This window comes from Oryctolagus cuniculus, chromosome 10 (assembly GCF_051225735.1).
Source record: "Oryctolagus cuniculus isolate XC-2025 breed Fujian yellow rabbit chromosome 10, ASM5122573v1, whole genome shotgun sequence".
NCBI lineage: Eukaryota > Metazoa > Chordata > Mammalia > Lagomorpha > Leporidae > Oryctolagus > Oryctolagus cuniculus.
Window position 1 is genome coordinate 116151456 of NC_142876.1, and position 26381 is coordinate 116177836.

A 26381-nucleotide genomic window follows, 5' to 3' on the forward strand; every position below is an offset into this window, starting at 1 on the left:
CTGGAAGAGGAGCAGCCGGGACTAGAACCAGCGCCCATATGGGATGCCGGCGCTGCAGGCAGAGCATTAACCTGCATCGCGGCACTGCCCCTGAATGATTTTTTTTTTTTTTAATTTATTTACTTGAAAGAAAAAGAAATCTACTTGCTGGTTCACTCCCCAAATGGCTGCAGCTGTTGGTGCTGGGCCAGCCAAAGCCAGAACCCCGGAACAGCACCCAGGTCTCCATGTGGGTGGCAGAGCCCACACAGTTGGGTGATTTTCCTGTTTTCCCCGTGCATTGGCAAGGCTGTGGATTGGAAGCAGAGCGTCTGGGACTAGAACCATAGCTCTTGTGGGAACCTGTGCTGCGAGGGCTGCTAGTCTGCACCATGATGCTGTTACCTGAATGACTTTTGATGAGCATTTTATCAGGTAGTGAGAGATGTAGGTACTGTAACATTTGGAAACAAGTGTGGCTTTTTTTTCCCTTTCTGTTGAGGTGTAATTCATGTAAAATTCATCTAAAATTTGAATGTTCTGTTCAGTGACTTTTAGTACATTTGTAATGTTGTACAACTACCACCCCTGTCAGCTTCAGAACATTTTCATTATTCTCCTGAACAGTCCCTACTCCTTTCCGTAGGCAACCACCAGTCTCTTACTTATTCCTATGGGTTGCCTATTTTGGATGTTGATATGAATGGAGTAATAATATATGGACTTTGGCTTCTGACTTCTTTGACTCAGCAGTGGTTGCACTCATTCATGTTGTAGCACGGCTTCAGTATATCATTCCTTTCTTATGGTTGAATGATAGTCCATTGTATAGATAATACCACATTTTAAAAAATGCATTCATCAGCTGATGGATGTTTGCATTTTTTATTTGTTTGTTTGCATTGTTTTTGCTTTTTGGCTGTTACCTAAGTTTCAATTCTCTTGGGTTTATAAACTGGTTTTTTTTTTTTTTTTTTTTTTTTTTTGGCTAAACTTAGGTCATATAAAGTAGAAAGTTACCTAATGGAATGCCTTGGCTCAGGGTAACGTTCTGAAAGAGTGCTATTTTCTCTTGACATGATATTCATTAGTGAGTATTGAAATCACGCAGTATTCTTGTTGTCTTTCCAGAGTAAGGAATTTTGGTCCAAGTGGGTTAACAGTAAGTAGGTGTTCTCTAGAATTCTGTCAGGAATATGCTGCATTATGTTGGGAACCATTCAACTATCTGAGAGTAGAAAATGGTCTTCCATGGTGAAGTTGGGTTGTAAGATGTGCTAGTGCTCTCAAGGATTCTGAGTGTATGCATTGCATTATATTCAGAGGTATCCCACTGTGTAATCTATTTGGCATTAGTGATACTATATTACAGAAATTTTATTGTAGCTAACCACATTCCCCCTGAGGTTTGAACTGTAATAGAGTAGTGTCAAGTATTGTTGCTTTCCTTTTCCTGTTTCAGCATCTGGCCCTCAAGCTTCATTTTGTAGTTCCTGCTTTAATGTCTTGGCTTGGACAAATTCATTTTCCTAGGGAGGACTTGGCAAAAGTTTTCTTCTTGTTGCAGTTTGGGCAACCTAACCAATTTGTTGAAACCTCGTGGTGTTTTTCAAACTTTAGGAAAGTAAGGAGCATTCTTTGCTGTCTTTGTAGCCTATTTTCAACTGATTTTGGGGTTCATTAGAGATACTGCAAAATAGATAAATTATTTATTGATGACCATCATACTGTATCTTGAGAAGTTTCTCTGTAGGAAAACTTTTCAAAGGGGTTTAAAAGGTTAAGGTATTAAAAGGTAATAGATGGCCGGCGCCGCGGCTCACTAGGCTAATCCTCCGCCTAGCGGCGCCGGCACACCGGGTTCTAGTCCCGGTCGGGGCGCCGGATTCTGTCTCGGTTGCCCCTCTTCCAGGCCAGCCCTCTGCTGTGGCCAGGGAGTCCAGTGGAGGATGGCCCAGGTGCTTGGGCCCTGCACCCCATGGGAGACCAGGAAAAGCACCTGGCTCCTGGCTCCTGCCATCGGATCAGCGCGGTGCGCCGGCCGCAGCGCGCCGGCCGCAGCGGCCATTGGAGGGTGAACCAACGGCAAAAGGAAGACCTTTCTCTCTGTCTCTCTCTCACTGTCCACTCTGCCTGTCAAAAAAAAAAAAAAAAAAAAAAGGTAATAGACACTGGGCTAGAACCAAGAAGATTTTAATTTTACTTCTCCAAAACACAGATTTTCTTTTTTTTATCAAATAACTTGTACCTTAGAGTTTTTGTTTGTTTGTATTTAAAGTATTTAAAAAATCCAAACTGAAGCCAGGGGCCACAAATTGCGTCCTGGTCTCCCATGCAGGTGGCACCATTCCAGTCACTTGGGCCATCTTCCACTGGTTTCCCAGGCCCATTAACAGGAAAATGGATGGAAAACAGAGCAGCCAGGACTTGAACTGGCACCCATATAGGATGGTGACTTTGCAGTCAGTGGCTTAACCTGCTGTGCAATAATGTTGGCTTCCCTCTACCTTTTAATTAAAAAAAAAATGTTTATAGAGAAATATAACGGGAATTGAATTAATCAGGTTATTATGTTACCTTGAGTTTTAGCTTGTTGGAGGATATATATTTTATGAAAATTCTTGATAATGCTTGAACTCTTAGTAAAGTAGGTATGCTTTGTTTACCCATCTATTTCTAGTATCCTTTGTTCTTTTGCAAAGTTTGATTTCTGCATAGTGTACTCCTTCTGATCAAAGGACTTCTTTTAACATTTTCTTGTAGGACAGGTTTGCTTGTGATGATATTCTAGTTTTTGTATGCCTGAAGAAGTCTGTAATTTGCCTTCATTTAAAACATTTTTTGAGGGGGCCAGTGCTGTGACATAGTAGGTTAAGCCTCCGCCTGTGGTGCCAGCATCCCATGTGGGCCCTGGTTCGTGTCTCAGCTACTCCTCTTCTGATCCAGCTCTCTGCTAGTGGCCTGGGAAAGCAGTGGAAGAAGGCCCAGGTTCTTGGGCCCCTGCACCTGCATGGGAGACCTGAAAAAAGCTCCAGGTTCCTGGCTTCAGATCAGCCGAATTCTGGCATTGCAGCTATTCAAGGAGTGAACTAGCAGATGGAAGATCTCTCTCTTTCTCTCCTCTTTGTGAATCCGCTTCTCAAATAAATAAATCTTTAAAAAAAATTTTTTTTAAAGAGCTGTAGATGACACTGATATTTTTAAAAAGAGATGTATTTATTTATTTGTAAGACTAACAGAGAGAAAGAGATAAGAGAGAGATTGTCTGTCTGCTGGTTCACTCTCTAAATGCCTGCAACAGATGGAACTGGGCCAAGCTGAAGCCAGATGCCAAGACTGCCTCTGGGACTCCCATGTGGGTGGCAGGAGCCCAGGTACTTGAGCCATCACCTGCTGCCTCCCAGGCAGGAAGCTGGATTCAGAAGTGGAGCTGGGATTCAGATTCAGGCACTCTTGATATGGGATACAGACATCCTGAGTGGTGTCTTAACTACTGTGCCAAACACACCCACCACTACCTTCATTTTTAGAACCTGTTTTCACTGAGTGTAGTGTTCTAGGTTGACAGTTTGCTTTTTTCAGTACTTTCAAGATGTTGTGTTACTGTCTTCTGGCCTTAGTTTTTTCCAGTGAAAAGTCTCCTGTCTTGGAGTTTATCTTTATTCCTTTCTACATAATGTGTGATTGTTTTCCTTTGGCTGTTATTTTTTTCAAAAATTTTTTTATTGTAAAATACATAAAAGTTATGATCTTAGTCATTTTAGGTGTATATTGACTTAGACATTAAATGCAAGCATCACTACCATCCATTTCCAGAATGTTTTTACCTGGCAAAACTGAAACTTTACCCATAACACTCTAACTTCCCTTCTTTCTGACCTCTGGCAGTCTCCATTCTGCTTTCTATGAATTTGACTACTGTGGATACTCCATATAAGTAGAATCAAACAGTATTTGATTTTTCCTTCCTTCCTTCCTTCCTTCCTTCCTTCCTTCCTTCCTTCCTTCCTTCCTATTTATTTATTTATTTATTTATTTAAAAGAGTTACAGAGAGGAGAGGCAGAGAGAGAGAGGTCTTCCATCTGATAGTTCACTCCCCAGATGGCCGCAACGGCCGGAGCTGCACCAATCCGAAGCCAGGAGCTTCTTCCAGGTCTCCCATGTGGGTGCAGGGGCCCAAGGAGTTGGGCCATCTTCTACTGCTTTCCCAGGCCATAGCAGAGAGCTGGACAGGAAGTGGAGCAGCCGGGTTTCAAACCGGCGCTCATATGGGATGCTGGTGCTTTAGGCCAGGGCGTTAACCCACTGTGCCACAGCGCTGGCCTCTCTCTCTCTCTCACTCGCTCGCTCTCGCTCTCTCTTTTTTTTTTTTAAAGATACATTTATTTGAGAGGCAGAGTTACAGAGAGAGAGAAAGAGAGAGGGAGGCAGAGTTAGAGAGGGAGGAAGGGAGGGAGAGGTCTCTCATCTGGTTTACTCCCCAGATGGTCACAATGGCTGGAGCTGGGCCACTCAGGAGCCAGGAGCTTCTTCCTACATGGGTGCAGGGGCCCAAGTGCTTGGGCCATCGTCCACTGCCTTCCCATGCCATTAGCAGAGAGCTGGATCGGAAGAACAGCTGAGACACAAACTGGTGCCTATAGATAGGATGCTGTCTCTGCAGGCAGAGGCTTAACCTACACCACCACAGCGCTGGCCCAGTACAGTATTTGCTTTTTTGTGACTGGTTTGGTTGACTTAGCAGAATGTCCATGACGTTCCTTAATGTAGCATATGTCAGCAGACACTGTGGCACACTGGGTTAAGCTGCTGCTTACAAGACCTGCATCCCATATTGGATTGCCTGGTTCAAGTCCTGGCTCCTCTGCTTCCAATCCAAATTCTCAAGTACTTGAGCTCCTGCCATCTCTGTGGGAGACCCAGCTGGATTTCCTGATTCCTGGCTTTGGTTTGGCCCAGCCCTGGCTGTTGCCAGCATTTGGGGATTGAACTAGCAAATGGAAGGTTGACCTCCGTCGTCATCACTCTGCTTTTCAGAGGCATAAATAAATGTCTTTTTTTTTTTTTTTAAGACTTAATTATCTGAAAGGCAGAGCTACAGAGAGATCTTCGATCCACCGGTTCACTCCCCAAGTGGCTGCAATGACCAGGGCTGGGCAAGGGTGAAACCAGGTGCCAGGAAGCCCCCTCTGGGTCTCGCACATGGGTGCAGGAGCCCAAGCCCTTGGGTCATCTTCGACTGCCTTCCCAGGTACATTAGCAGGGAACCGGATCAGAAGTGGAGCGACTGGGACCCATCTGGTGCTCATATTTGCATTGCAGGCTGTGGCTTTACCTGCTATGCCACAGTGCCGGCTCCCAATAAATATGTCTTTTTAAAAAAGAACTTTATTTTTAAGACTGGATAATATTCAGTTATATGTGTGTACCACATTTTGCTTACCCATTCATATGTTGATGGATACTTGGGTTGCTTCCATTTTTTAGCTCTGTGAGTAATGCTGTTACGAATGTGAGTGCACAGATGTCTCTTAGAGACCTTGCCTTTTTTTTTATTTATTTATTTATTTATTTATTTTTGACAGGCAGAGTGGACAGTGAGAGAGAGAGACAGAGAGAGAAAGGTCTTCCTTTTGCCGTTGGTTCACCCTCCAATGGCCGCCGCTGCAGCCAGCGCACTGTGCTGATCCGATGGCAGGAGCCAGGATCCAGGTGCTTTTCCTGGTCTCCCATGGGGTGCAGGGCCCAAGCACCTGGGCCATCCTCCACTGCACTCCCTGGCCATAGCAGAGAGCTGGCCTGGAAGAGGGGCAACCGGGACAGAATCCGGCGCCCCAACCGGGACTAGAACCCAGTGTGCCGGCGCCGCAAGGTGGAGGATTAGCCTATTGAGCCACGGCGCCGGCCTGAGACCTTGCTTTCTACCAAGAAGTAGAATTTTACCCAGAAGGATTTCAGGATCATACACTAATTCCATATTTAATTTTTTTAGGAACTCTCCTTCTGTTTTCCACAGTGCCTATGCTATCAATACATTCATTCCTACAACAGTTCATAAGAGTTCCGGTTTTTCTAGAACTTTGCCAGTATTTGTTATTTTTGGGTGTTGGTCTCTGTCTCCTTCCCTTTCTTTGGCAGTGGGCACCCTAACTGGTGTGAGGTTGTATTAGCCAGCTTTTTGACCTTGGAACAGATACGTGTGAGAAGCTATTCAAGAAGGGGAAAGTTTATTTTGGCTTGTGGTTTGGAGTCTTTTTTTTTTTTTTTTTTTTTGACAGGCAGAGTTAGACAGTGGGAGAGACAGAGAGAGGTCTTCCTTCCGTTGGTTCACCCCCAAAATGGCTGCTACGGCTGGCATGCTGCGCCGATCCGAAGCCAGGAGCCAGGTGCTTCCTCCTGGTCTTCCATGCGGGTACAGTGCCCAAGCACTTGGGCCATCTGGAGTCCAGTATTGAGCAGGCTCCATTGGTTTGGCCATCTGGTGATGCTGGAGGATGGCGGCAGTGGAGTGTGTGTGTGGAAGAAGGATCACACAGTGAGCCAGGAAGCAGAGTTTCTAGGCCCAACTCAGATTTTTAAAACCAGCTCTCCAATGAGAAGTGCCTTCAAGGGGATATGCTCAGTGACCTAAGAACCTCCCACTAGGCCCATCTCCTAGACACTATAATTAGGTCAAGTTTCTACCTTCTCAGCACCATCAAATTAAGACTTGTGGTGGTAAACATTCACTACATGAGTTCAGGAGACCAGTCTAGTCTAAGTAGCAGAGGTGATTATCTGGTTGCAAGCTTGTTCCCTGCCCCACCCCATCCTCACCCCTTCAATGTTTATTTGAAAGGCAGAGAGACAAGAAATCTATCTGTTGGTCCCCCCCCCCCCCCGCTCCCCAAATGCCTACAGCATCTGGAGCTGGGACAGGCCCAAGCCAGGAACCAGGAACTCATTCCAGGTCTCCCACATGAGTGGCAGAGACCCAAGTACTTGAGCCATCACCTGCTGCCTCCTGGGGTGTGCATAAACAAGACCTGGAGGTGAAATTGGAATGTGAATCCGAACCTAGGCCCTTTACTGTAACACAGGATGTGGGCATCCCAGATGGCTTCTCCAAGTGCCAGTTCCTCATAATGGTTTTGATTTTGCTATTTTCCTCTTGACTAGTGATGTTGAGCATATTTTCATGTGCTTAATGGCCATTCCTTTATCTTTTTTTTTTTTTTTTAAGATTATTTATTTGAAAAGCAGGGCTAGAGAGAGGCAGAGAGAGAGATCTTCCATCTTCTGGTTCACTCCTCAAATGGCTGCAATGGCTGGAGCTGGGCTGATCTGAAACCAGGAGCCTCTTCTGGGTCTTCCATGTGGGCAGGGACCCAAGGACTTGGACCGTCTTCTGCTGCTTTCACAGGCCCATCAGTAGGAGCCAGATTGGAAGTGGAGCAGCCAGGACTTGAACCAGTACCTGCATGGGATGCCGGCACTACAGCAACGGCTTTATCAGCTGTACCACAGTGCTGGCACCCTGTAACTTCTTTGGAAAATTTTGTCTTCAAGTCGTTAGTGCATCTTTGAATCAGGTTGTTTGCTTTTGTGGTTGTTGTGGATTTTAGAAATTCTCTTTATATTCTCAATATTAACCCCTTATCAGATATATGCATGTAATGTGCAAATGTTTGCTCCCATTTTGTTTTCCTCTAACTCCTTTTAAGATCTTTTCTCTGTATTATTATTTTAAAGATTTATTTTATTTATTTGAAAGACAGTTACAGAGAGAGGTAGAGACAGACAGAGAGGTCTTCCATCTGCTGGTTCACTCCCCAGATGGCCGCAACAGCTGGAGCTGCACCGATCCGAAGCCAGGAGCTAGGAGTTTCTTCCGAGTCTCCCACGTGGGTGCAGGGGCCCAAGGACTTGGGCCATCCTTCACTGCTTTCGCAGGCCATAGCAGAGAGCTGGATCGGAAGAGGAGCAGCCAGGACTTGAACTGGCACCCATATGGGATGCCGGCGCTTCAGGCCAGGGTGTTAACCCACTGCGCCACAGCGCTGGCCCCTCTCTGTATTATTTTAAGATTTGTGTCTTAATTTGAAAGACATAGTTTCAGAGAGTGACAGAAAGACATCTTTGATGTGCTGATTCACTCTCCAAATGGCCACAACAGCTGGGGCAGGACCAGGCTGATGCCAGGAACTTGGATCTCCATCTGGGTCTTCCATGGGACTGGCAGAGTCCGAACACTTAGGCTGTTTTCCACTCCTTTCCCAGGTGCATTAGCAGGGAGCTAGACTGGAAATAGAGAAGCTGGGTGTCCAACTAGTGCTTATATGGGATGCCAGCATCGCATATAATGCTTAACCACTGCTTTACAATGTCAGCCCCTTATCTGTGGTTTTAAGCAGTTTGATTTTGTTGTGTGTCTTGGTGGAGTTTTAGCTTTCTTCATGGGTTTTGTCCTTGTTTATTGAGCTTTCAACAATCTGATTCTGAGCTTTGTACTTTTCATTAAATTGGGAAATTTTTTTTTTAAGATTTATTTATGTATTTGAGAGAGTTACAGAGAGAGAGGGAGAGGCCTTCCATCCACTGATTCACTCCCCAAATGGCTACAACGGCCAGAGCTGAGCTGATTTGAAGCCAGGAGCCTCTTCTGGGTTTCCCACATGGGTGCAGGGGCCCAAGGACTCCGGCCATCTTCTTACTGCTTTCCCAGGCCATAACAGAGAGTTGGATCAGAAGTGGAGCAGCTGGGTCTTGAACCAGCACCCACATGGGATGCCAGCACTGCAGGTGGTGGCTTTACCTGCTTTGACACAGTGCTGGCCCCCAGTCTGTTTTTTTTTTTTTTTTTTTTAAGATTTATTTTATTTATTTGAAAGAGTTATAGAGAGCGGTAGACACAGAGAAAGAGAGAGAAAACAAAAAAAGAAAGAAAGAGAGTGTGAGTGAGTGAGTGAGTCTTCTATCTGCTGGTTACTTCTCAAATGGCCACAGCTGGCTGGAGCTGAGCCTGTCTGAAGTTAGGAGCTTCTTTTGGGTTTCCCACGTAACATGTGCAGGGGCCTAAGGACTAGGGCCGTCCTCTGCTGCTTTCCTAGGCTCATCAAGAGGGAGCTGGATTGGAAGTAGAGCAGCTGAGACTCAAACCCGGCACCCATATGGGATGCTGACACTGCAGGCTGGGGCTTTAACCCATGGTGTCACAGCGCCGCCTCTTTTCCCGGTCTTGTATTCAAAGTTTCATTTTGGATGGTTTATTAATGCATATTTTCATTCACTCATCTTTCCTTCTGCTGTGTTTTTCTTGCTGTTAATCTCATATAATGTATTTAATTTCAGACTGTTGTATTTTATTATTTTAAAGATTTTATTTATTTGAAAGAGTTACACAGAGAGAGAAGGAGAAGCAGAGAGAGAGAAAAGTCTTGGATCTGCTAGTTTATTCCCCAATGGGCCACAGCGGCCGGAGCTGTGCTAATCTGAAGTCAGGAGCCAGGAGCTTCTTCCAGGTCTTCCCACCAGGTGTGGGGGACCAAGGACTTGGGCCATCTTCTACTGCTTTCCCAGGCCACAGCAGAGAGGTCGATCAGAAGTGGAGCATTCAGGACTCAAACCATTGCCCATGTGGAATGCCAGCACTGCAGGTGGTGGCCTTACCCACTGGGCCACAGCACTGGCCCGCGATTTATATGTATTTTATAATTTGTGGTTTGTTATAAATAAAGTGATCAAGTATCAAGAAATAGTGCCTCAATTTGCTGCCAAAATACAACACGTTTCAATTTCTCTAAGATTTCTAAGAAGGGTACACAATATCAGATTAACTTTTTTTTTTTTTTTTTTTTTTTTGACAGGCAGAGTGGACAGTGAGAGAGAGACAGAGAGAAAGGTCTTCCTTTGCCGTTGGTTCACCTCCAATGGCTGCTGCGGCTCGCGCGCTGCGACTGGTGCACTGCGCTGATCTGACGGCAGGAGCCAGGTGCTTCTCCTGGTCTCCCATGGGGTGCAGGGCCCAAACACTTGGGCCATCCTCCACTGCACTCCCTGGCCACAGCAGAGAGCTGGCCTGCAAGAGGGGCAACCGGGACAGAATCTGGCGCCCGGATCGGGACTAGAACCCGATGTGCCGGTGCTGCAAAGCGGAGGATTAGCCTATTGAGCCGCAGCTCCGGCCCAGATTAACTCTTACATTCCTCTGTTTCCACATTAAGTTTTAGTTTCTCTGTCAGACCTACATATGCATTTGTTGCTTTAATTTCCTGTAGTTGTCTGGGTCTTGAACCAGCATCAGATAACCAGACGTAGTTATCTGCATTAGTAGTTCTACAGTATATTTGTTTTACAAAGTACCAGAATGTTCGGTCTGTTTGGCAGAGTGCAGACTACTATTACTTATCTGTGTTTGGTTGTGTGATTTTTTTTTTTTTTTTTGACAGGCAGAGTGGATAGAGAGAGAGAAAGGTCTTCCTTTTGCCATTGGTTCACCCTCCAATGGCCGCCATGGCTGGCGTGCTGCTGCCGTTGCACCGCACTGACCCGAAGCCAGGATCCAGGTGCTTCTGGTCTCCCATGGGGTGCAGGGCCCAAGCGCTTGGGCCATCCTCCACTGCCTTCTCAGGCCACAGCAGAGAGCTGGCCTGGAAGAGGGGCAGCCGGGACAGAATCCGGTGCCCCGACTGGGAATAGAACCTGGTGTGCTGGCGCGGCGCCGGCTGGTTGTGTGATTTTTAACAGTTTCTTTATGATGCTGCTCGTTAGTGAGCAGAGAGGTGGATTATCTGCTGAGGTGTACCTTTGGTTGTTGCTGTCATTGATGACCCCGTTGCCAGCTGGATCTGGCTCTTTGTGTTACCTCATGGGATCCTTTCATGCTCTGTAAGGTGAACTTGGAAAATTGTGCAGTGTGAGGACTGTCGGTTGTTTTTCGACTAGTCATTCCATTCAGTGCCATTTCTTTCTCCTCTTGTTCCTCCTTCCCAGCAGGTAATTCCTAACTCTGGAGGAGACACAGCCACAGCTGGCCCTTTTCGCAGATGCTGACACTGGTGAACAGCTGCTCTCGGTCCCAAGATTTAGAAGACAGCGTCTGTCCTTCTGGATTGGATCTCTTTTTGTATGAATCTTCTGTCTCTATGTTTTTTTTAAAGAAAGAACTTTTGGAAAACATTTTGGATTAGAACTGTTCATCCTCATCTATGCAAAGGAAGGAAAGCTGTTGCTTGGATTTTGTAGAGGTATGTCTTTTTTCTTCAAAGTTTTCTTACTTAGGTACGCAGCAGCATAACATAATGATGTAACCGTGGCACTTCCTTCTCTAGAGCTCGGTTCTCATTCGTTCACTGACTGCATCTTCCTTTCTCCTGTTCTCTCACTTTGCTAGCAGTTGTAATTAGCTCAGCAAGAACTTCCTTAATGTATGCAATGTAACAACTCACGTCTTTTTTTTTTTTTTTTTTTTTTTTTAATTTATTTGAAAGAGTTACAGAGAGAGAGGGAGAGACAGAGAGAGACCGACCTTCCATCGTCTGTTCATTCCCCAAAAAGATGCTGACATCTCAGGCAGTGGCTTACCCCCAACGCTGACTTTCTGGCATTCTGCTTCGGTGTTACTGGATGGTCGAGAAGCAGTTTGAGTTTTAATTTCCCAAGTTGAGGTTATGACTTTGATTAACTGAGTTTGTTCTCAGTTCTGCGTAAACACTGGAGAGTCTAGGAAAGGTTAGTATCTTTATTATATATGGTTATGTAATTTTACAGTCTGATCTAGAAGGTGTGATAGCATAGATTTTGACCTAAAAATTGAGAAGCTTCAGTCCAATTTTTTCCTTTTTTAAAGGCAAAGTGACATGGAGAGGAAGGTCTTTTTGCTGGTTAGCTCTGCAAATGCCTTTAACAGCTATGACTGAGCCAGGCCAAAGCCAGGATCCAGCATCTTCATCTGGGTCTCCTATGTTAGTAGCAGGAATCCAAGTATTTGGACCATCATCTATTACTTCACAGATATATTAGCAAGAAGCTGGATCGGAAGCAGAGGAGGCAGGCACTCTAATGGGATGTGTTCGTCCCAGGCAGAAGGAAGCTTAACTCACTGCACCACAATTCCTTCTCCTCAGTCCCCGTTTGGATATTATTACTATGTATTTCTTTTCTCATATCTAAAATGGGTATATTACTACTTGATTTATATAGCTTATGGAGTTGTGGAGAATCGGATGAGAAAATTTGTATGGGAAGCTAACAGTGTAAATGATAATGCAGTATAGAGAATTGTAGGCACATCTCCTGCATGGTTTGCATGGACCCAAGTGTTTCAGTGCTCATCAGCTGTCTTGCCAGGCACAGGGCAGGAAGCTGGATTGGAAGTGGAATAGCCAAGACTCCAACTGTGTCTAGAGTGCAGATGGTGAATTAACCTGTTGTGCCACAAAACCCGCCCCCCTCTCTCACTTTAAATGGGAAAAAAATAATTTCTGAAATTCTTTTTAACAGTGCCTTGTGGACTTTAGTACGCATAAAAGTCAGCTAGGGAGGTTATTAGAATACAAATTCCTAGAAGATACTCCCAGAAATTTTGAAATTCTTCCGTTAAACTCCCATGTAATGCTGGTGCTGTCGGTCAGTAAGCCATGTCCTATGTGATGTCTCCTTATATTTTGGGTGTCATTTTGCTGCTCTTGACCTCAGTTTTGTTTGGGAAAGAATATACTAGCCATAGCTGCTGGAAATTGGGTCTTTACCACCGTAAAGAAAATATAAGTTGTGATAGAGAAAGAAGGGAGAAATGGCTGTTGAACTGACAACTAAGAACGTCTTGTACTTTCTCTATTAAAAATAATAACATCAATGAATATTTGTAAGAAAAGGTAAGTATAGTGAAAGTTTTTCTAGGTATTTCTGAGTTGTTCTCTAAAGGAATTAGAATCAGGATGCAGCCAGCCATCTATGAAAGTGCTTATTTTTTCATTATCCTTACAAATTGGATGTGTTTTGAGACATCTTGATCTTTCTCTTCAGATGGATTATTAAAAAAATTGCATTGTAGGTTTTATTTGTATTGCTTCTGTGAATGAGGCCGAATGTCTATCTGTATAAAACTGTCTTTTCTTTTTTGTGAACTGTTAGACTCTGATTCTTTTTTTCATTTATTAATTGATTTATTTTATATGAATTTATAGGAACCATTTGTAAAATGGAATTGGTCTGTTCCTGTATGTGTTGTATGTATCTTTTACCCAGTTTGTCATTCAACTTAGTTTGCTTATATATATATATATATATTATTTTTTTAAAGATTAATTTTTTTATTTGAAAGGCATAGTTACAGTGAGGCAGAGAGAGAGAGAGAGGTCCCCCATCCACTGGTTCACTCTCCAGATGGTCACAACGGCCAGAGCTGTGCCTATCCAAAGCCAGAAGCCAGGATCCTCCTCTTGGGTCTCTCATATGGGTGCAGGGGCCCAAGGACTTGGGCCATCCTCCACTGCCTTCCCAGGCCATAGCAGAGAGCTGGATTGAAAGTGTAGCAGCTGGGACTCGAACTGCCGTCTGTATGGGGTGCCGGTACTGCAGGTGGCCGCTTTACCCGCTACACCACAGCGCTGGTCCCTGCTTATATATTTGGACATGAAGTGAAGTTGTGATGACATGAATTGTAAATTTTACTATTGTCAGGCTGTATGAATCTATATCTTGAATAATGGTGGGATAAGCAAAAAATTACCAGATTTTTTTTACCAAAAAATTCATCAATGGTATTAAAACTAAGTGAGTTATATAATATATTGCATCAAAGAAAAATTAAGACAATCTAAACAGATATGAAATATATAAGTGTTGCAGGTAGATGTAACCAAAAATGTAAGGTCCTACTGTTTAACAGAAATTATCTGACTTAAAGTGGCATTTTCTTTGAAAGCTACCATAATCTGAGGTAAATTGTATGATGCAGCTGAGCAAAAAGGCTGGCACTAGACTGGCGCTGTGGCGCAGTAGGTTTAGCCTCTCCTTGCAGTGCAGTCATTCCATATGGGTGCCGGTTTGAGTCCCAGCTGCTCCACTTCTGATTCAGTTCCCTGCTAATGCACCTAGGAAAGCAGCAGAGTATGGCCCAGGTGCTTGGGCCCCTGTGCCCATGTGAGAGACATGGAAGAAGCTCCTGGCTCCTGACTTTGGCCCAGCCTGGCTTTTGCTGGTGTGGCCATTTGGGTAGTGAACCAGCAGATGGAAGATCTTTCTGTCTCCTTTCTCTCTGTAGTTGTGACTTTTCAAGTAAATAAATAAATCTTTAAAAAAAAAAAAGGCTGGCATTGATGAACATTTGTAGATGTACTATACTCGATTACAAGAGGTAATAGTTCCTGTGCTCTTGAACTGTGGGTTTGTATCTGCAATATTATATCCACTTGAGAGTTTTAGACTCACATGGGGTACTAATGTTCTACACTATCCAATAATTCAGTCTAGAACAGTGAAAGCTTTAGCTCCCAGGTCTACTGAAATAAATGGCGGGGGTCCGTTCCTCCTCTGTATTGCTCCAGGAAACAGACAGTAGTTATATGCACCTCACTATGGGGAAGACCCACCTTACAGTAAGGTCTGTCCAACAACGAAATAGACTAAATTGTGAGGATCTTTGTCACTAGAGATACTCCGGTATTGGCTGTATCATTGTCTTCTGGTGATATTTATTATGCATTGTATTCCTGCAAGAGTTTGGACTGGGGCTGGCGTTGTGGCATACCAGGTAAAGCTGCCGCCTGCAATGCCAGCATCCCATGTGGGTTTGTGTTCTGGCTGCTCCACTTGAAATCCAACTCTATTCTAATGGCTTGAGAAAAGCAGCAGAAAATGGCCCAAGTGTTCGGGCCCCTGGCACCCACGTTGGAGACTCAGATGTATCTCCTGGCTCCTGGCTTCAGCCTGGCCCAGTGTTAGCCTATGTGGCCATCTTGGGAGTGAACCAGTGGATGGGAGATCTGTCTGTCCTTTTCTCTCTGTAACTCTGCCTTTCTGAGTAAAGAAAGAAATCTTAAAAAAAAAAAAAAAAGAGTTTTGACTATGTGAACTCTTACCATTTTCTCATGTTTAGTTGCCTTTCTCCTCAGTGCTAATTTTCATAATAAGAAAATAATGAAAAATCTTGCTGACTTTAGTTCCTTAATAACAGGGGATGGGGGGGGGAAATGAGATGTTTGCCAACCAGCAATAGAATATAGTGCTAAAAAGGGCAGTTCTGGCGCTGGTGTTGTGGCATAGCAGGTGAAGCCACAACCTACAATGCTGCGGCTGTATGGGTGCACTTTGGGTCGTGGCTGCTTCATTTCTAGTCTAGCTCCTTGCTAATGGCCTGAGAGAAGCAGTGGAAGATGGCCCAGATGCTTTGGTCCCTGCCATCTGTGTGGGAGACCCAGATGAAGCATCTGGTTGTGGCCTGGCTCAGCCCTGGCTGTTGTAGCCACTTAGGGAGTGAACCAGCAGATGGAGTCTGTCAAATTCTGGTGCTGTTTCTTTCTTGGCTTAGACTTTGGTCCTTAGATGGCTGTACTTCAATTCTGTGACATGTAACTCTTTACAGTGTGATGTGACAAAATATTTTTTGACAGAATCTGACTCATTTTTCTTAAACTGTTACATCATGACATTTGTGTAGAAATGCCTTTTGAGAGTCTTAATCTCGTTAATGGAAAACAAAGGCATGTGAATTTTTATAGCGAGAACAGGAAGGGTAAATTGTTTGGAATTCCAGATTCTCTCCTGCTTGAGCAGAATTCCTGCCCCCTCCCTACACATGCCTGCTTTAATGTGCTGGTTAGAGATGTGGGCATTGCCATGCCCTGATACATTTCCTGTGACTGTAAGCCCTAAATTACTATGTAAATGTTTGTGAACATCCACAGAAAGTGAACAAGAGTGGTGCTTCATCTGACATAATGCCTAGCAGAATTCTGGGTACATGTTAGGCAGTCAGTGAACACGCAGCCAAACTAAGAAATGAAGTCACAGAGAGTGGGTTACTTTGCACTTCCCAATTGAGTGTATCTTGTGACTCTTACTTCATTTGTTATTAGGAAACCAACCTCAAGGTCATAGTGGAACTAAACTTCGGAATGTTCTGTGTCACTGAATAAGAACTAGAAGGGACTGTATTGATTTTAAAGATACAAAATGAGATTCTAGAGACAGGTGTTGTGGCACAGCAGATGAAACCCTCATCTAAGTGTCCAGTTCAAGTCCTGGCTATTCCACACCTCTGATTCACTTTCCTGCTATCGTACCCGGGAGGCAGCACCTGAGTTCCTGTCACTCCTGTGGGAGACCCCAGTGGTGTTGCAGGTTCCTGACTTCATCCTGGCCTAGTCCTGATTATTGCAGGTTTCTGTGAACTGAACCAGCAAAGAGTAGACATCTCTTTCTCTAGCTCTGTTATTCCACCTTTCAAATAAATAAATACATCTTTAGACCAAAAAACAACGAAGAAATGAAACTCAATTTGGGTCACACAGTTAGTTGACAGCATTCAAGGGCTAGAACAGAGTCTTCTAATTCCCACATCAGGCCATCCTCCACAGCTTTCCTAAGCATATTAGCAGGTAGCTGGGTCACAAGTGGAGCAACCAGACTCAAACTGGTACTCACGAGAGACGCTGGCATCACAGGCCTGATAAATCACAACGCTGGATCCTAGACATGTTTTAAGGAATCTGTCTGTAGGGCTGGCTCTGTGGCTCAGTGGGTTAAGGCATTGTCTGTAGCGCTGACATCCCACATGTGGGAGACCTGGATGGAGTTCCAGGCTTCTGACTTCGGTCTGGCTCAACCTCAGCCTTTGCAGCCATTTGGGAAGTAAAACAGTGGATGGATGATCTCTCTGTCCCTTCCTCTTTCTATATAACTCTACTTTAAAAAAAAAATACATAAATCTTTAAAAACAAAAACCTGCCCAAATAGGGTGGAGTGTGGGCTTCATAGCATGATCTTTTTCCTGGTCATTTATATCCCTAAATGGTATTATGTGCAGTACCGTTCAGGTCCAGGGAAAGCCTAAGTTATTGACTTATTTATTTTAAAGGATTTGTTTATTTGAAAGGCAGAGAGAGAGGGAGAGAGAGAGATGCCTTTGATCTTCTGGTTTACTCCCCAAATGGCCACGACATCCAGGTCTGGGGTAGGCCAAAGCCAGGAGCCAGGAACTTCATCCGGGTCTTCCACATGGGTAGCGGAGACTCAAGTTCTTCAGGCCATCATCCACTGCTTTTCTGGGCACATTAGCAGGGAACTGGACTGGAAGTGGAGCAGCTGGGATTCGAGCTGGCACTCAGATATGGGATACTGGTGTCGCAATCAGTAGCTTAGCTCATTGTGCTGTAACATAAGGCACTATTTATTTTTTGTTAAGTGTAGAAAAATTTGGCCAGTTGACCAAACTTTTTCAAAATTTTTATGTATTTTCCTTGTTATGTCATGTTTTGATAGTGAATTTTAAATATAGTGAGGTATAGATGTTGATGATTGTCAATTTTTTTTTTCTTTTTTCTTTTTTTCTTTTTATTTTTTTGACAGGCAGAGTGGACAGTGAGAGAGAGAAAGGTCTTCCTTTGCCGTTGGTTCACCCTCCAATGGCTGCTGCGGCCGGCGCGCTGCGGCCGGCTCACCGCATTGATCTGAAGCCAGGAGCCAGGTGCTTCTCCTGGTCTCCCATGAAGGTGCAGGGCCCAAGCACTTGGGCCATCCTCCACTGCACTCCCTGGCCACAGCAGAGAGCTGGCCTGGAAGAGGGGCAACCGGGACAGAATCCGGCGCCCCGACCGGGACTAGAACCCGGTGTGCCGGCACCGCAAGGCGGAGGATTAGCCTATTGAGCCACGGCACCGGCTGATGATTGTCAAATTTCTAATTTTACTCAAGGTTAATTTCTGTAGTTGGAGCATTTGTGTTGTTCTTTGAAATAATCAGAACAATTGGTTTTTCTTTTTCACTTTGCAAAAATAACTGTTTGAGACAGCATTTGGCCTAGTGATGAAGAAACTCACTGCCGTGTGGGAGTACCTGGGTTCAATACCTGCCTCTGGCTCCTAATCCAAACTTCCTGCTAATACAGACCCTGGGAGGCAGCAATGATGGCTCAAGGAATTGGGTCATGTCACTCGTGTGGGAGGCCTGGATTGACTTCAGCTTCTAGCATCCACCTGGTTCGGTTCTGACCCTTGCAGGTATTTGGGAAGAGAACCTGTGGATAGGAGTGAGCTCACACTCCCTGTCTCTGTCTCCCTCTCCCCCTTCCTCTCCGTCCCTTTCTCCCATCCTTCCTTTCTGCATCTCAAACAAAACTTAAAAAAAAAAAAAAAATTTTTTTTCTTTTCCAGTGTTTTGTTAGTTAGGCTTTGTTGTAGCCTTAAATAAGGTGGCAGAACTGGCTATAAAAATGAAAAGACATTTACATTTAAAACTAATGTCACTTGTTGCTGTCCCAAACATTGGTGTTCTTCTAGATTTCATATCTACAACTAAAATGAAAAAACGATTCTGTGTATGTTTTCTGTTATTATGGCAATAGAGGAAAGATCATACTTTGCCTTTGAAGGTTTGAGTCTCTTGAAACAAACTGACAGTTGGTGGCTTAATGAGGAAAAAACACAAATTTATTAATATGGATACATGTGTAAGAGCCATACAAAATATGAAACTCATATACCTAGTGGTCAGGGCTCATAGCAGTGAGGGAATGAATGAGCTAGTAGGCTCTTTTACAGGGTTAGTACGTAATTTTTAAAAAAGTTTTATTTGCTTGTTTGAAAGGCAGTATTAGAGGAGAGAGAAAGAGAAAGAAAGATCTTCCATATGCTGATTTATTCCCCCAAATGGTCACAATGGCCAGGGCTGGGCCGGCTGGAAGCCAGGATTCTAGAACCCCTCACATGTGCCATCAAGAACCCAAACAGTGCTTTCCTGGGCACAATGTAGGGATCTGGATCAGAAGTGTAGCAGCTAGGAATAGAACTGACGCTTATATGGAATGCCAGTGTTGCAGGGGTGGCTTAGCCCACTGCACCACAACTGTAGCCTAAGTGAATAACTTTTAAGATGATGGATCTAGAGAACACACAATGACTTGGGACAAAGTTCTTCTGGGCTCTACATGTGGTATTTGATTTTAATGTGTTCCTCTGTGATATGAATTTAATTGAGTGAAATTGCAGTAAGAACTTTTTAGAGGCAGATGTGTTCGTCTTTGGGAGATAAAGAAGCTTCAGGGAAAGCCCTTGCCTGTATTTGCTGCTCCTCAAGTGTTCCTGGTTTGGAATCCAAAGAAGCATATTGTTTTTGAGCCCCAAGAGCAGTGAGGAGGCAAAGGAGGATTAAGAAACTTAATTTAGGATAAAGATTTAGACCTCCTGTTGAGTTAACGAGTACTTATTTATTTATTTAAAGATTTATTTAGTTATTTGAAAGTTAGAGTTACAGAAAAAGTCAGAGGGAGAGAAGGAGATACTCCATTTGCAGTTTCACTTCCCAGATGGCTCCAACCACCATGTCTAGCCCGGGCCAGAGCCAGGAGCTTCATCCTGGTCTTACAAATGTTTGGCAGGGGCCCAAACACTTGGGCTGTCTTCTGCTGCCTTCCCAGGCCATTAGCAGGGAGCTGATTTGGAAGTGGAGCAGCTGGGACCAGGGACCCCAGCCCATATGGAATGCTAGTATTGCAGGCAGTGACTTCACCTGCTATGCCACAATGCTGGCCACTTACTTTATAACCTTAAATTCAGAAATCAGTGGTGGTAAAGGTCAGTTTAGGATCTTAGTGCATCCAGAATAGTGGGTGAATTCTATTTTGATATGTACAAAGTGTACTGTTGAGTAAGAGTCCATAAACCATGGTATGTGGTGGTTAAACTTTATATGGATGGCTTTCCCTACTGACTGGGAGACAGCTCCATCTGATGCTGCTTCCTGAAACTTAACGTGTCTTCTACCAGATTTATTGGCATTTTGTGTGATCTCTTTGCATTCCTTTATACCTAAATTTTCTAGTTTGACTTATGTTGATTAATAGCTCATCATTTATTTAGCTGGCCATTCAAAACTAGAGATTTTTAATTTCTTTCTTTCTTTCTGTCTGTCTTCCTCCCCTCCCCTCCCCTCCCCTCCCCTCCCCTCTCCTGCCCTCCCCTGCCCTCCCCTGCCCTCCCCTCCCCTCCCCTCCCCTCCCCTCCCCTCCCCTCTCCTCCCCTCTCCTCTCCTCTCCTCTCCTCTATTTATTTGAAAGTCAGAGTTACAGAGAAAGGCAGAGCCAGAGAAAGACAGGTCTTCCATCTGCTGGTTCACTCCCCAAATGACTACAATGGCCAGAGCTAAGCTGATCCGGAGCCAGGAGCTTCTTCCCGGTCTCCCATGCAGGTGCAAGGGCCCAAGGACTTGGGCCACCTTCTACTGCCTTCCCAGGCCATAGCAGAAAGCTGGATCAGAAGCAGAGCATCCGGGACTTGAATCAGCATCCATATGGGATGCCGGCGCTGCGGGCCATGGCTTTAACCCACTGCGCCACAGTGCTAGCCCCTCTTTATTTCTTTTGAAATGTTTTTTCCATGTTGATGTTTTTAAAAAAGATTTATTGCCTTATTTTGTAATAGAGTTACAGAGAGAGAGGGAGAGACAGAGATTGATCTTCCATATAGTTAGTTCTCTCCCCAGATGGTCACAACACCCAGGGCTGAGTCAGGCTGAAGCTAGGAGTCAGGAGCTTCATCTGGATCTCCTATGTGGATAGTTGGGGCTGAAACGCTTGGGCCATCTTTTCTACTGCTTTCCCAGGCTGTTAGCCGAGATCTGGATCACAAATGGAGCAGCCAGGACTCAAACTGGCACCCATATGGGATGCCAGCATCACAGGTGGCTGCTTTTCCTGCTGTGCCACAGTGCAAGCCCCACCCCATGGATGTTTCATCATATGCACTCATTCTCTTACTCATTTATTCTGACCTATGCATTAAACACCTATGAGGGTGCTTGAACAATTTGTGGAAAAATGGAACTAATAGATTTTTTATTTTAATGCAGAAATTTTTGAAATCCACGCAAAGTTTTTCATAATATGCATTTTCCAAATGTCTTTCAAAAGACCTCTTGTGGCTGGTGCCGCGGCTCAACAGGCTAATCCTCTGCCTGCGGCGCTGGCACCCTGGGTTCTAGTCCCGGTCGGGGCGCCGGATTCTGTCCCGGTCGCTCCTCTTCCTGTCCAGCTCTCTGCTGTGGCCAGGGAGTGCAGTGGAGGATGGCCCAAGTGCTTGGGCCCTGCACTCACATGGGAGACCTGGAGGGGGCACCTGGCTCCTGGCTTCGGATCAGTGAGGTGCGCGGGCCACAGCAGCCATTAGGGGGTGAACCAGCGGAAAAAGGAAGACCTTTCTCTCATTTTCTCTCTCTCTCACTGTCCACTCTGCCTGTCAAAAAAAAAAAAAAAAAAAAAGACCTCTTGTACCAATATTAATTTACCGTTTTAAAAAATTATAACTCATTTTTTACTTAACTGAAAGGCGGATACAGACCATTTACCATCTGCTGGTTAGCTTCCCCAATGGCTACAGCAGCCAGGGCTGGGCCAGGGTGAAGCTGGGAGCCAGGAGCTCAGTCTGGGTCTCCCAGTTGGATGTAAGTGAAGGGACCCAAGTACCTAAGCCGTCATCTCCCACCTCCCAAGGTGTGCAAGAGCAGGAAGCTGGAATTGGAAGCAGAGATTAGATTCAAACCCACGCACTCTGATATGTCTCAACTGCTGGGCCAAATTTCTGCTCCTCAATCTATTTTTTAATTCCGTTTTTCCATGAGCTTTTTGTAGTACCCTCAGTTTATGTGTCAGGCACTGTACAAGATACTAGGCATGTAGTAATAAGACACATGATTTTTCTGCCTATGTGGAGTTTGTAGTCTCGGCCTTAAGCTGCTACCGCCTCCCCCACTTTGGGTTATTGTGGTGATAAATTTAACACGTGCTTATTTTAAACAGTGCAAAGATAATAGACGTATGTAATATGCAAAGTAGAAGACTGCCTATGTTGTCATTTCCCAGCACTCCTGCTAATAACATTTTGATGTATTTCTTTAGATGTTTTTTCCTGAATACAATCAAAACCTTCTAGCACATCTCTTTGCTTTTACCTCTCCCTGTCTGTGCATTACAAAACCACCATAGATACCTTGTTAGAAAACCAAACTAGTTGTTAATCCTTAGCTCAGAAGCCATTCTGTGTTTTTCCATCGCCTAAAAAATGAGTTACAGGTCTGGAAATAACAGCCTATTAGGATTTGGTTGCTGTTTTTCTTCTCTAGAAAATTCCCAGAATTGCTCCTTCTTACAAGGTTAAAACAAAGACCTCTAGTACTAAATGCTGCATTGGTTTCCCCTATGTGATGAATAATCCTCTGATCTGGGAAATCAGATTGATATACAGGTACAGCAATAAAGTAATAATGTATTCACCTTCTGTGTACTGCATGCCCTGTTTCACCTTGGTTAGAATGGGATAAAAAGTTTGCCTGAGTTTTGTTTGTTAGGATTTGTTTATTTGAAAGACAAAGTGACAGAGGGAGAAGCCGAGAGAGAGAGAGAGAGAGAGAGAGAGAGAGAGAACACGAGAACGAACTGCCATTTGCTGGCTCACTCCCCAAATAGCCAGACTTGGACCAGGGTGAAGCCAGAAGCTGGGAACTCTCATCTGGGTCTCGCATCTGGGTGACAGGAGTCCAGGTGAGAAGCTGTATCTGAAGCAGTGGGGTGGGGTAGGCCTGGCACTGTGGCATAGTGGTTAAAGCTGCCACCTGCAGTGCTCACATTCCATATTGGCGCTGGCGTATGTCCCGGCTGCTCCTCTTTCGATCCACCTCTTTACTCTGGCCTCGGAAAGCAGTGGCAGATGGCCCAAGTGTTTGGGCCCCTGTACCGACACGGGGGACCTGGAAGAAGCTCCTGGCCTCAGATCTGCCCAGCTCCAGCCATTGTGGCCATTTGGGGCATGAACCAGCAAATGGAAGGCTTCTCTCTATTTCTCATCCTCTCCCTCTGTGTAACTCTGCCTTTCAAATAAATAAATCTTAAAAAAAAAAAAAAAAAAAAAAAAGGCAGCAGCAGCAGTGGTGGGACTTGATCCTAGGCACTTTGATATGGGAGGCGAGGATCCCAAGTGGCTGTTTACCGACCCCCCCTGCCCCTGCCGCCACAATGCCGAACTCTGGAGTATTCTTTTTTTTTTTTTTTTTTTCCTAAGGTTTGTTTATTTTATTTGAAAGTTAGAGAGAAGGAGAGGCAGAGAGGTCTTTCATGCGCTGGTTTATCCCCAATTGGCTGCAATGGCCGGAGCTGTGCTGATCCGAAGCCAGAAGCCAGGAACTTCTTCCGGGTCTCCCACGCATGTGCAAGGACACAAGGACTTGGGCCATCTTCTACTGCTTTGCTAGGCCACAGCAAAGAGCTAGATCAGAAATGGAGCAGCCAGGACTCGAACTGGCACCCTTACCCATTACACTACAGCGCTGGCCCCTGGAGTATTCATAAAAATTAATGCAGATAGGTACAAAGAAGTTGAGACAACCTGAAATTGTTTTGTACACATCATTCTATATATGTTTTTTTGATAATACATGTGTTATAATTTTACGTAAATAGGAACACATTAAATGCCTTTTGTTTTTCTTTGCTTGTTTGTTTTTGCCTCAGGCATAACTTTGGGAAATGTTTATCTCAGTCAGAGACCAGTGTTGAGAACAGCATGTTTCCATGATGATGAGAAGCCTGAGTTTTCTGCAGCTCATACTGTTTGGGAAAGTGTGAGGTTGGACTGATTCCCTGACCCTCCCAGTTAGGGTAGGTGCTCCTCCTCTGTGCTTCCCCCACACCCCACACCCCTAACCTTGTGTTAGCTTATTTTTCTCTCTACCCCAATTAGACAAATGTATCACTTACATCTACATTTCTTTGTAGTTCCTGAGCCTAATACATTGCCTGACATGGAGTAAGTATGGTGTTTACAAAATGGATAAATGGTTGTCACTGTTGTTGGTAAAGATATTTTGCCATGAGGGACGTTCTGTGTATCTTCTGTTTAAATTTTTCAAAATATATTTGTATTTATTTGAAAAGCAGAATGAGAGAGAGAGAGAGACAAAGAGAAATAGAAATATCTTCTGTTTGCTGGCTTATTTCCCAGTTGTTTGCAATAGCCAGGGCTGGGCTAGTATGAAGCCAGGAGCTTACAACTCAAACTGACTCTCCCACAGGGGTGACAGGGACCTGAGTACTTGAGCCATCATTTGCTGCCTCCGAAGATCTGCATTATCAGGAAACTTGTTGCAAATGTTCTTTCAGTTCTCTTACCCTGATATCTTTAAGAAATAACTCATTGGTATTAATTTAGTTTGCATAGAGACTTTTCTGCTGAAAATGGAAGGTGCTGGCCGGTGCCATGGCTCAATAGGCTAATCCTCTGCCTGCAGCGCCGGCACCCCGAGTTCTAGTCCCGGTTGGGACGCCGGATTCTGTCCCGGTTGCCCCTCTTCCAGTCCAGCTCTCTGCTATGGCCCGGGAGTACAGTGGAGGATGGCCCAGGTCCTTGGGCCCTGCACCCGCATGGGAGACCAGGAGGAAGCACCTAACTCCTGGCTTCGATCAGCGCGATACACCAGCTGCAGTGCGCTGGCCACAGCCCGCCGGCTGCGGCGGCCATTGGAGGGTGAACCAATGGCAAAAGGAAGACCTTTCTCTCTGTCTCTCTCTCTCACTGTCCACTCTGCCTGTCCAAAAAAAAAAAAAAAAAAGAAAGAAAGAAAATGGAAGGTGCTAATTTTAACCAGGTTGATCATTATAATTCTGACTATAAGTTCATTAAAATATTAGTGTTGTGAGACAGTGGGGTTGAGAATTTAGGTAACAAGAACTATTTCTTCCCATACTATTTCACTTTTATAAGGTAGTATTAGGTTTCTGAGTGTATGCGAACATACACAGGTACTTCAGAAAGATTGTGGAAAAATGAATTCAAAGACAAGTTTCAGTTTTTTCACAACAGGCATTTTCCATGAACTTTATGAAAGCCCCTTGTGTATGTCCACTGTATAGGTATGTATTTGTAAATGAGCACTATTACTTAGTTTCTTTGTAAGTGAATATTGCTCAGATCTAGGCAAATGCTGAAATTATGTGACTGTGAAGTAAGAGCCAAGTTTTATATTACTCTATTAGGGTTATGTACACTACTCACCTCTCTGTAAACATGTCAATGGTGAGAAGTAAAGGGTAAAAGTACATTGAGGGTATAGAACCTCAGAACTCTTAAAGGAAAACTGAAGGATGCAAGAGGTAGCTCTGTGATAGATTTTAGAGGGAATGTGAACCTGAGAACTACTTTTTTTTTGACATCTTTGCAATATTTTACTAATTCTAGATAAAAAGAATTTTCTCTTTTGTAGACAAGGACTTGGCATTTGGGGGATAGATCTTGTGGTGCAAAGTGTTAAGCTATCACCACTTGCAGCTCCTTCACTTTGGATCCAGGTTTCTGGTAATGCATCCTGGGAAGCAGCAGTGATGGTCCAAGAACTTTGGTCCCTGCCACACCGATGGGAGACCAGATAGAGTTCCTGGCCTCCTGACTTTGGCCTGCCCCTGCCCCAGGCATTGTGGGCATTTGGGGAGTGAACCAGTGGGTGGTGATCTGTCACTCTGCCTTTAAATAAATCTTTGAACAAACAAAAGAATTTGGCACTTAGCAGTGTGTTGAGGATGAAGAGAATATTGATGTGTTTCCTATGACTGTTACCTTATTCTAGGTGACTTAATGAGGATTGGTTCTGATCCTTTCTCCCTTACTCTTTTATTCTGTTTTCATACCCTTTTTCTTTTATTGTTCCCGGTAGCAGAAACTCAAGATTCTGTCTATGCATAAAGGTTTGACTGTAGAATGGAGTGGGGAGGTCTTTTATTTTTTTTCTTAATGAGTTACAGAAAGAGAGGGAGAGACAGAGAGATGTTCCATCCGCTCATTCAATCTGCATTTGGCTGCAGGAGCCTGGTGCCAGGAGATTCTTCCAGATCTCCCTCATGGACAGGGACTTAGACAGTTGGGCCATCTTCCACTGCTTTTCCCAAGCTGCTAGCAGGAGGCTGGATTGAACTGGAGCAGCTGGGATACAGAACCAGCGTCCATGGGGTGTGTGCATTATGTCTTTACCTACTATGCCACATCACTGGCCCTGGGTGGTTGTTTTTTGTCTTTCTGATTTTGAGATACCAAAGCAAATAGCTTTACTTTTTTTTAACCCCCTAAAGGCAGACAAAATCTGACTCTTACTTCACAGACCTTGGGATAATGAAGTAATTTATGGAAACAGTTTTTTTTTTTTTTTTTTTTTTTTTAACATTTTG

At 44.4% G+C, this 26381-nt stretch overlaps 1 protein-coding gene across 16 annotated transcripts in view; it reads left to right on the forward strand.

The window, feature by feature from the left end:
* TMCC1 (transmembrane and coiled-coil domain family 1) overlaps positions 1 to 26381 on the forward strand; it is a 223321-nt gene that overhangs the window by 7316 nt on the left and 189624 nt on the right. For 6 of the 16 annotated variants that reach the window (XM_089306611.1, XM_051851756.3, XM_070051056.2 and 3 more), the window contains one exon: positions 10955 to 11205. Coding sequence is in view for 2 of the 16 variants with exons in the window: in XM_051851757.3 (XP_051707717.1) it covers positions 11167 to 11205 (39 nt within the window). In the remaining 14 variants the exon portion in view is untranslated. Of the gene's footprint in view, positions 1 to 10407; positions 10525 to 10951; positions 11206 to 11448; positions 11690 to 23678; positions 23826 to 26381 lie in introns of all 16 variants that reach the window. The other 10 variants (XM_089306610.1, XM_070051061.2, XM_089306612.1 and 7 more) reach the window with 5 other exon arrangements.